General features: G+C 42.4%; 1 protein-coding gene across 1 annotated transcript; it reads left to right on the forward strand.

The window, feature by feature from the left end:
* Nucleotides 1-742: 742 nt before the first annotated feature.
* cacng6b (calcium channel, voltage-dependent, gamma subunit 6b) lies at nucleotides 743-10,302 on the forward strand. The gene is made up of 5 exons (XM_023830077.2): nucleotides 743-899; nucleotides 2,882-3,373; nucleotides 7,414-7,488; nucleotides 7,579-7,716; nucleotides 8,871-10,302. Exons 2-5 carry the CDS (start codon nucleotides 2,995-2,997, stop codon nucleotides 9,059-9,061), a joined length of 783 nt encoding a protein of 260 aa, XP_023685845.1. The 5' UTR covers nucleotides 743-899; nucleotides 2,882-2,994; the 3' UTR covers nucleotides 9,062-10,302.
* The last annotated feature ends 592 nt before the right edge of the window (nucleotides 10,303-10,894 follow it).

Consider the following 10,894-nt stretch of genomic DNA (forward strand, 5'->3'; position numbering starts at 1 on the left):
ACAGCAGACATGGTCACAGGCTGGGGGCAGTGCCTGCGATGGACACTGCAGAATGCAGGGGAAACAGCAGACATGGCCACAGGCTGGGGGCAGTGCCTGCGATGGACACTGCAGCATGCAGCACTCTAAGGGGAAATGGCAAACTGCCCTTTTGATTCTCCAGAGCCTTTCCCCTGTGATTCATCCCTGTTTGTTTCCAGGCTCCATACTTCATTGTTATTTTATTCCTATTTGTACTGCTGCAGTGAAAGTCAGTCTCGGGCTACTTGGTGTAAATAAGAAGAGGGCCTGAAAAACCTCAGCCATCCCGTCCTCAGCACTGCAGCCTAATGCCTCCGAACTGCTGCTCCATCCATCTCTGATTATCGGGATTTTAACAGTCAGCAGAGGGACCCCGGCCGGCTGCCGTATTTCCCAGTATAAAGGCTACAAGGCATGTCTGGCCTCTTTGCTGCTCACGCACTTCTAATGTCATTAACAGGTGGATGTCAGAAATAGAATGGACACACACACACACACGCACACACACACAGGCAGAGTGACACAGATAAGCGCAATTGGTTCTGCACACAGACAGACAGATGGACACATGCAGTGTGACGCCCACCCAAGTTGCACAAGTGCACTCCACTGCACACGCGAGCATTGACATGGACACACAGACTGCACTTTCACCAGTGGTACCACACACTCACGCAAACATGCCTGGTATGTGGATGCAGACGTGTGAGTGCACGCCAACCCCAGCACACGATCCTCCCCTCAGCCCCAGCTCTGTCTCTCTCTCTCTATCCCTCCCTCCCCTCCTCCCTCTACAGCCCCTCACCCCTCACCCTCTCACTCTCCTCCATTAAGTTTCAAGTCTATCTTCTCCTCTGGGCCGAACAGACAGCAAACAGGTCAGCAGTTACTCTTCTCACTGTTATTGCCGCTGAATGATCTCGGCAGAGTGCGAAACACGCTCCCCAAAATGATGCTATTCTGAATAAATGCCATGTTTTGGATAATTTATTAATATCTCGCATCTGCAAATGTTATGATTAAAAAGAGCTACCATATCTGAGTATTAAAATAAAGTCATTGCGTATGCACAAAGTAAATGTATATCATAATATTTCAGTATCAATATATTACATTTATTTTTGCTAATATACAAACTGTAAGCATAGATAACTAGATTACATAAACAAAATATCAGTTTTAAGCTACTATATACGCAATACATTACTCATTTTATGCTGTGGCTTTTTCCTGTTTTGTATACAATTGATTATATCTGTAAATTAACAATGACTTTGACATTCACTTAGTATGTTCGCTGCTAACTGCTTATTCCTACAGTTCTTCAAAATTAGATGGAGTGCAAATGGACACATGTGCGGCCGGCAGTCTGTCTATGTCCTCTTCAGTCTTTGATATGTTCTTGTCAAAATATCGGCCGCCTGCTGTGTGCATTCAGTGAGGGTCAGTGAGACCCCTGTGCTGTTGTGACTGTACCCAGAAGTATAATTGATCTCTTCCGCACTGGGTGCCAGTTTTGGCACCCTGCCCGATCTGCCATTTTGATAAGGGTGATAATTTGGCTCCCTTGCCTACCACTATTGTTTGTATAGCACTCCAGGGTAATGAGTCTCCATTCTTCTCTCTCCAAGTGCCCTACCTGTTTATGTGGATTTAATACCTCGACACGGCCCCTTTGTCTGCCTTTGACTTAGTGTTAAGCACTCAGGCTGCCAGCTGCTCAATGCCATATTAACGGCTGTGTCACCTACTGAAAGGCTGAGATGCTGTTGTCCACAGCTAGTCGCCGTGCTAAGTCAGCTGCAATGTCACTTCATGATAACGAAAGCTAGACTCACACTGTACTGTTAGGCAGAAACACAAAGGAATCCTGCTATTAATAACGTTCCTCCACGACTCGATTTTGGCCCTCAGAAATATCCACCGGAAAACCTGACTTAACAGAGTTCCATTAGCAAACATGTGCCGTGGAATTTATGTTACTAGCTGTAATTTTTGATGTTTTGATTTCTCTCATTTCGTTCAAGGTTTTCAAGAAAAGCCTGGCCCTGCTCCTTTCTCTGCCTCCCAGGCCTCTACCCCTACATCCCCATCCCGCCTCCTGCTGTTTTTTATTTTGCTTACTTGTTCACCTCCCAACGACACTGCTCCCCTCTGCTCCTCCTACATCCCCATCCCGCCTCCTGCTATTTTAATTTTGCACCTCCAGGTGACACTGCTCCCTTCTGCTCCTCCTCCTCTGCTTTTCTGCACCCTACACTCCTCATCCCACTTCCTGCTGTTTTTATTTTCCTTAGTTCTTCACCTCCCAGTGACACTACTTTCTTCTGCTTCTCCTCTGCTCCCCCTACACCCCCATCCTGCCTCCTGCGATTTTTATTTTCCTTAGTTCTTCACCTCCCGGTGACTCTGTTCCCCTCTGCTCCTCCCTCAATATTTCTCTCACCCAATCTGCCCTCCCTTTCCAATCCTGCCTTTTACCCCAATAACTCTCTCCTTCCACGGTTTTCTCTCGAGCTCTGACTCTACTCTGGCCTTGTTAATATTTTTCCTGTCTCACTCCCTCTGGTTACTCTGACCCTAAGCATTTGTCTTCACTCCTCCTGCTCACATTACTCCTGCCTCCCCTCCTTATACACTAATGACTGTATCCATTGTTTTTGCATGTTTTTGGACATTATCAAGAAATCATTTCAAATCATTTAAAATATTTTTAGATCATTTATTTTCTTGTTCTATTACTAAGCAGCTTTTAGCTTTTTCACAAAGTACACTTATCTATCAACTTCTCCAGTTCCTAATTTTGTTTTATGTATCTCATCAAACCCTCAATCCTTCCTTCTTTCTTCTTCCACCTCAGCCCACCTCTTTCTTGTAGTCATTCCTGTGAAGAAGCCCTACCTTTAACCAGCACCCATCATCCTCGACGACCCGTCTCCCAGTTGAGCTTTGGCTAGCCTTGCCAAAGTCGGCATGTGGTCCAGTTTATTCAGCCAGAAGGACGAATTTGGGAGAGGAGCGGCGGCGGCTGCGGGTGGAGCAGGGGCCGGTGGAGGGAAGGCAGTGGTGCGAGAGATATTCGGAAAACGAAGGGCTCAAGAGTCTGAGCTAAATAAAAGCCAAAGGGGTAAAGTCAAGTTGGTCTTTTTCGTTGCCCTTGTGGGTGTCACACTTTCAATCTTCGGCGTGAGCACGGACTACTGGGTGGAGTTGGCCCCACCCAAGAGGTTCTACGGCAACGAGACTTGTCTTGTGGCTCACTACGGGCTATGGAAGGGCTGCGTGAGGAGACTGTGGTTGGATGACATCAATCCCAACAGAGAGAGCTGCGGGCCTGCTGGACTACCTGGAGGTGACTGCATGTTACTGCCCTCTTACAGCTGGGATGCCAGCCCTCTGGGGAAGGATTATTACGGCCAGTGTGAAGCATGGCAGGAATTTGTTGGCCTCCAGTGACATTGTTAGGCTCTAATCTGCCCTTTAAGTCATTGTTACCATTCTGGCCAAATCATTCATTACATTTCATCTTTAAATCCACTTTTAGGGACAAAATGAAACAGTTACGAGTTTGTTGTCAAAAAGCACCTACAACTGGTCATTTTCACTGGGATATTCTTGCACAGAACACAACAGGTATTACTGAGAAAAATAGATGTAGCTTCATGTAGCTTCCTGTAGCTTGATCTGAGTACAGGCCTTCTTCATATATGAAGGCTTTAGATACAGTTGAATATGTGGCAGTGACCTATTTAATTTTTAATACAAATTAACAGAAGGAAAAGCTGCAGTGTGTGCTAGCACTTTTGCTCGCCTTCAAACAAAGCCACTATCTTCGTGGCTTCAATGTTTACAATGAAGATCAATAAGACACTGGCTTCACATGGAGTCCTGTTATCTACAACAGCAGCTGAAATGTCCTAACACTCAGAAGTAGAGCACTGAGCCGGAAACGAAGGCTGACGCTTCGCTGTACTGTTAGCATGCCAATGTTAAAATAGAAACACTTGACAAGGTATCAGTTGCGCTTGTGTGCTTCTGCAGTTTACTGCATGCTGGGGTGACAGTTAGAATGTGCATGAGCTCTACCTGCCTGGCTCTTGTTTTAACAACCCACTATAAACTCAGCATTCATATGTCAATTGCAAACCCATTAAATAAAATACACAGCACAAACAATCCATCCATGGCTAAAATTAGACATCACTGACACGGTAGTACTATTACTAATTACGCTCCTATTGTTGTTGAAACAGGAGCATTGTTTATGGTTCTATCAATAGTAGCATGAGTATTAATAATAGTAAGAACAACTTAATTACACTCTTGGATAAGTATTGGCAATCCAGTGCTAGTTGTTGTTTTAGTGGTTGTTTTAGTGTTTGTGATTATATATTACAGTCCTTGGCTCAAGTGTGGTAGAGGTCGCTATGAGAGTTGGCTAATGGAAGGACACATTATAGGGGTCTAGCATAGAGGTACAAAATGCTAGTTTATCGTTATGGGAGTTGATGGGGTGGTGAAGATTAGAAATGTTAAAATTATGTCATAATTCAGTCAGTGAAGGGCTGGCATTTGTTTATAGGATTTAGTTTTTTTTTAGGATTATTATATCCAAAATATTTAGCATGTTCTGTGTGTGATGGCATGTTTGCTATAAAATGCCATGAAGACTGTAGAAGATGTGTTCAGAAGGTCACTGTTGTTATTTACATGACAATAGATACAGTAGCATTACATTTTGTCATGACTTGAAGGATGAAGGACTTGAGGGTAGGTGTTTAATTGAATTAGCTGAAGAAAAACAGTAAAAAAAAAAAAACAGGATCGCAGGGGATCAGAAATGGGAGGACTAGAACAAGGGAAAGCACAGGAAACAGGAAGGTTCCACGTCAATGACTGGACTGGGGAACATAAGACTGGGAAGCATGTTTATATGGGACTAATGAGGGAGCTAATGAGAGGCAGCTTAGCAAATTAGTATTAAATTTAAGTAAAGCAAATTTTATATTTTTTGTCAACTAACAAAATAAAGATAAAATTATGATTGATGATATTGAAATAGAACGAGGATATGAAAATTTATTTTTAGGAGTGAAACTTGATCATAAATTATTTTGGAAACCACACATAAAGTAAAAACTAAAATGTCTAAAACTATTGCAATATTATACAAAACTAAAGATATCTTGAATTAGACTTCATTATATACACTGTATTGTTCTCTTGTAGTTTCATCCGTTACTGTGGAGGTATGGGAAAACACATACAAAACCAACACAAATCCAATTTTTATGTTACAGAAAAAAGCTATAAGAATTTAAATAGATCAGATTATTATGAAGCAAGCAATGCACTATTTATTCAATTACATGCTTTGAAATTTTGTGACTGTGAGTAGATTTATATACTGCACAAAATAACTTACTTCCTAACTGTATTCAGAGATCGTTTGAAATTAGAGGGAGGAAACATGAAATGAGGGAACATGGTGTGTTTAAAAAATAAGGGTAAGGAAATATATAAAAAATATAAAAACAGATGTATATCTGTCAAAGGTGTAAACTTGTGGAATCGAATCACTCTGCAAATTAAAAAAAGGTGGGAAACAATTATAAAACTTAACTTTAGAGTGTGTGAAATAAATGGTGGAGAAAATCCTACATGATCATTACCAGGAGACACTTCAATTCTGATTCATAATGGATGTTGTGGTAGAAAAATGATAAATCAGACAATGTCTCTAAAAAAGAGGACAAGTCGTGTGTATTTGACCCCAGTGCCAGGAGGAAACACCAGTATTCTTGACTGTCTCCTGTCAGTTTATCCTGGCAACTTGAAAAAACATTCCTACACTGTGATTTCCCTAAAAAGTGGGTTATATCTATAGTTTTACAGCTTATTATCCCTGCCACTAAAAGAACAGGAAAACATTCTCTTGGAATATTATTTTTGCTGCTATGGTTTTGCCTTTTGGTGGTTTGCAAATGTATTTTGCATACTTAGGATTTCATTTGTATTAATTTATGGAACTGATACTGTCTTATTTGTAAAATATTGAATTCTGACTAATCGTTGTGAGGTGATTTTAAATGTTTTCTTTTTTACGTATTTGGAATTTCTAAAATCCTCTAGTTGCTTAAGGAAGAGATTAATTAAAGAGTATCATTTCTAAAATGATACTAAAACAGTTTATCTAAAAATAAATAAATGAAATACATTTACAGTTCAAATTAAATGTCACTTTAAATATCCATATCAAATGTTCCAAGATATTTAGCATTTTGCTCTGGTTTATATATGCAGCAATTACAGAACCAGGTTGTGCATGACACTCTTCAAAAAGCTGTATAATGACACCATTTGCTTAACACATTTATGACTGTGTGCTCCGGATTCACGTCACTCGCTGTTACCGTGTGAAAAAAGGCAGTGGCTGTGTGCAGTTGGCCAGCAATGACAAGAGAAATAATCATTTCATCTGATTACAACTAGAGCTTGGTGGGGAATCTGGGAAGATGGTGAAATATAGATCTATAGACAGTACTGTCACTGTTTGCCTAGCAAGGCCAATTGTAACCAAAGCATTGCATGAAATGATAGAATATTCTTGTTAGGCATGTGATTATGGGCTTTAAAACTTGACAATGTTGATAGCAGTTACATTTCCCGGTCACATATATGGCAAGTGGAAGGGCTCAAGTGTCAACAAATAAAACATCCTTATCTAGAACGCTATTAAGGACAGGAACTCGCATGAAGCTATATTAAGCCGGTTTTGTGAGAGCACTTATCCTGTTTTCTGAGGGCCCTCATCCACAGAGTCGAGTTCAGACTGTTGGTTCTTTCTGTAGGGGGAGGGGGGATGGGGGGGGGGGATCACCCATGGGTGTGGAGGTCTGCAACCTGGCGGCTTTTGTGTTTGCCACTATTCAGCTTCGAACCGCGCCAGACATCTCTATGCACTGCGAAAGTCACTTGGAAGTGGACTAATTCACAGTTTTCCATCTAAATATAGAGCGGAGCTGTCAAGATGCAAAGGAATCACCGAAAGCGAGCATGTGGATGTGTGTTACGCATGTGTCCCGAGCTGGGCCCGCCCCAGCTATAGCCAAATAGGCAGCTGCCTTCTGCCCCCAAAATACTTGTGTTGTGTAGAAAATGAAATCATCATCAGAGTTCTTGGTAGGGGGGCTCGCCAAATAAGCTTAGCCTATGGCCCCTGCAAAAGTAGAGGCAGCCCCTCCTGAACTACGTTTCCCCTCTAGATGTGTAAGGCACTGACAACACTACTGTAATCTGGCTGCAGATCTACCATGGCGGCTCTTGGAGATCATGAACGTTTTCGTTTGTTAAGACCATCCAATAACATATCTGACCCTCTTCTTATTCCAGAATCAAACTGCACATACTTCAGATTCTTCACTTTGGGAGAGAATGCCGTTATTTTTAAGAGGACGACCACGAAAAGTGAGTCATTGCCTGGCTGGTCAGCGTGGCCGGTACGCCCTCCGGTGGATGCTGACCTGTAGCTCTGTGTAACCCTCCTCTTGTACCCAGGTCTGAACATGACGACAGCCGTCCTGGCTCAGATCAGCTTCTTCATGATGGCTATGGGGTGCACGTGCATCATTATGGCCCTCAGCAAGGGAGTGCAGTTCTTCGTAAAGTCCGCCTCCTTCTGCTTCATTTTCTCAGGTGAGAACTGAGGCACAGTCCAGCAATTCAGGGGTTCCACTGGGAGTAGGGTGACCACCTAATCCATGTCAGGGGAACACTAGGATTTCACAAACTACTCTAAAACTGAATGGCTCCTGTGTTTGGCTAAACTGTTAAGTTCTTCTTGTGCTTGTGTACTGGCTTATTTCCTTGATTGAAATGTTTCACATTAACATTAGTGACAAATGCATGATTATAGGAGACTGAACAATCAGTACACAACCAGAAAAGTGAAATACAGGCCTTTTAAGTTGAAATGATTGTTCACAAATCCTGTCCTCGCTCATACTGTCCCACCTGACATGGATTTGCTGGTCACCCTAACTGGGAGAGGTGACATCTAAGTGAATGTTACTTTGTGTCATTGACCTTGTTAATCGCCCGTTAATCAACAGAAAATAGGCGGGGGGGAGTTCCATCCCTAGTGTTAGAAAAATTTCAAAAATGCACCTCCCTTGCTAACCTGCCCCCCCCCCCTCCACCTCCCAGCAGACAGAGTGCTGCATGTGGCGTCAACATCCTTGCAGTGAGTGCTAGATAAATCCTCAGGCCTGCTATTTGTTTTTCGTCGGCACTCCCCCTCCTGCAGCGATTTTAAAACTGCCTGCTTGCACATGATTTGTGTTGGTGAGACGCGGCGCAACACGGGAACAGAGAGGCGCACGTCGGTGCAAGCAGCTCTGCTTACATTCTGAATGCGCAAAGAGAAAATGGCGCCAAAAGGCGAGGACAGCTCGACCTTCTTTTATATTTTACATTTCAAATTGTTGGAGGTTTTTTTTTCCTCATGTAATTAGATATTTCAAAGTTAAAGTTGAGATGTGCCGCAGCACTGTCTTTCAGAAGGTGCACATCTTACTTGTGTGTGTGTTGACTGGTTGTGTATAGGCAGGGACGTGTCCCCATTGAGCCATCTCCCCTGTTAAAAAGTAACAAATCGACCTCCTGGAGATATATAATGTTTGACTGATGCTTTCATGATGCTTCTTTTGCTGTTTGTCTTAATTAGGTAGGTATATGGAGTGTAGGTTGTGCTAATCTCTCAGTGCTAATATATGACTGATAGGCATAAGGTCAGCAATTCTCTGCATTCCTCCATCTTATTCCCACGTGTCTCTCCATCTCGCTGACAGGACTCCTGCTTTTGGTGGCTGTTATCGTCTTCCACCAGTCGGTTCTCTCCCTTCTGGGCAGTGATCAGTCAATCCCGCTGCATCATGAGCTCTCCTCCTCCGTGGCCTGTGTGGGGTCAGCAGGAGCTATCCTCATTGTGGGTGGTATCCTCTTTGTTATGCTCTTCCTCCCTGGCATACCCTGTAAATAGTGGCCTCCACAAGACATGCGCCACCTAGTGGCTTGGTGGTGTCAGACCTACAAGCATTTACAAGTACAATAAGATTCCTTGTGCTAGAAATGGAAAAACTGACTGATGGCGAGTCACTATGCCCACTTAAACTGACAGAGAACCTGACACAATCAGCACCAAATTCAGTGTGAGTAGGAAAGAGAAAAACTAAGGCTTTACATTAATTTCTTGACACTTTAGTATTTTGCAAAGTGAATAAACAGCTAGACCTGCACAGAAAATGGGACTATGACTTAGCCCATTCCTACAAAAACGATGTCTTACAGAGTCTCCTGGAAATACAAGGAAACACAAACATATGCAAGCATTTTTATTTCCTGTGTTTGACTTTACATGTGTTATCATCTACTATCCCATTTAAGAATGAGGAAAAGCATCCATCCATCCATCCATCCATCCATCATCCATCCATCTTCTCACTGGTTATCTTGGTGTAATCTGTGTAATCAGGGACACAGAGTTTTATTATTATTTTTAGCATTATTGTTATTACGTCTATTATATTTTCTGGGGGTAGATGACATTACAACCGTTACTCTCACATACAGTTTCGTAATGCGACACATCACATTTTAATGAGGCTCTGGCGCTGCCAACATAGTGCGCTTTTCGGCCTTTTGTGTGATTCAGCGATGACTGGCTCTCTCCTGAGAAGCCGTGAAGTATCGCACTTCTTGGGGAACAGAGCTCGCCATCCCTGCCGCGGGGACTTTGTCCTGGAACATTGACAGCAACAGATGCAGATGGTGACAGAGGACGACACTAAGTTGTACGACTTAGCAATTCCCTGGGAACCGCTTTGAGGCCTTAATGGAAAATGAAAATAAACCTTTGACAAAATGTTTGTTGTATAATATCTACTCATGCAAATGCTGTTTATATACTATATATTAAGGTTTTGCATCCACCTGTGTTTTGAAAAATAAACGAAAAATGTATATATATATGCATATATGTTTTTTTTTCTTTTTTTTTGACTCTTGGTACTGAATCACAGAATGACAGAGGGTGTATGACTTTTTATGTGATCTTCTGGGAATGATATTTAAGGGCTTTTATTTTGTCATGTCATATTTAGGATACCTCTTACTATAATAAACCTGTAACGAATGTTTTCAGTGTGTGAGCATGTGTGTGGGTATGTATCTGTCCCTCTGTTTATTCATGGATTATACTGAAAATAAACTTATTCGACAAAATCTGGAGTCAGTCAGTTTCAGTTTTAACTTATTTGGAAAAAAAAGTGACTTAAATCATGTTTTAGTTTCTTTTTTTCCCTGTTCAGTAACACCCTCCAATTTCTGTGTTAAATCTCACCTTCCACGGACTTTTCATGTTCTCTTCCACTTCTGAAATCTCCCCGTCTCCCACTTATCTACCAAACAACCCCCCTCTAAAATTAGCACATTACTCATGAGAGTACATAGTGCTGAAGTAGATGGGAAACATAATCCCTGAATTTAAACTATGCCCCTCACTACTTTGCCTCTTGGCACAAACTTGCCCCCCCCCCATCCCCCCCACCCCCACCTGGCACTGCCCAGGATATACCTGTCCTCTTACCTCCCTACATATTCCTCTTACATATTCTTGCCAAAGTCCACATCTTTCAGCTGGTCAGAAGGACCCCGTCGGTTAGGGATCAGACCAACATTAACCCCAGTGGTCTTCTCGTCCCAAAAAGCTGAAACATGACCCACACTGGTCATACGGCTCTCTGGCCCATCTGTATATATAGATATTTAGAAGTTTACACACAGGCTCTCTGCCTATCTGTGTATATATGTGCAA

The sequence above is a fragment of the Paramormyrops kingsleyae genome, chromosome 9 (genome assembly GCF_048594095.1).
Source record: "Paramormyrops kingsleyae isolate MSU_618 chromosome 9, PKINGS_0.4, whole genome shotgun sequence".
Taxonomy (NCBI): Eukaryota; Metazoa; Chordata; class Actinopteri; order Osteoglossiformes; family Mormyridae; genus Paramormyrops; species Paramormyrops kingsleyae.

What these genes read in the sequence shown, in the direction of transcription:
- cacng6b (XM_023830077.2), top strand. Translation starts at nt 2,995, where the DNA reads ATGTGGTCCAGTTTATTCAGCCAGAAGGACGAATTTGGGAGAGGAGCG. An exon ending in GCCTGCTGGACTACCTGGAG is followed by an intron (nt 3,374 to 7,413) that starts GTGACTGCATGT and finishes TTCTTATTCCAG; the next exon opens with AATCAAACTGCACATACTTC. An exon ending in CTTCTGCTTCATTTTCTCAG is followed by an intron (nt 7,717 to 8,870) that starts GTGAGAACTGAG and finishes TCTCGCTGACAG; the next exon opens with GACTCCTGCTTTTGGTGGCT.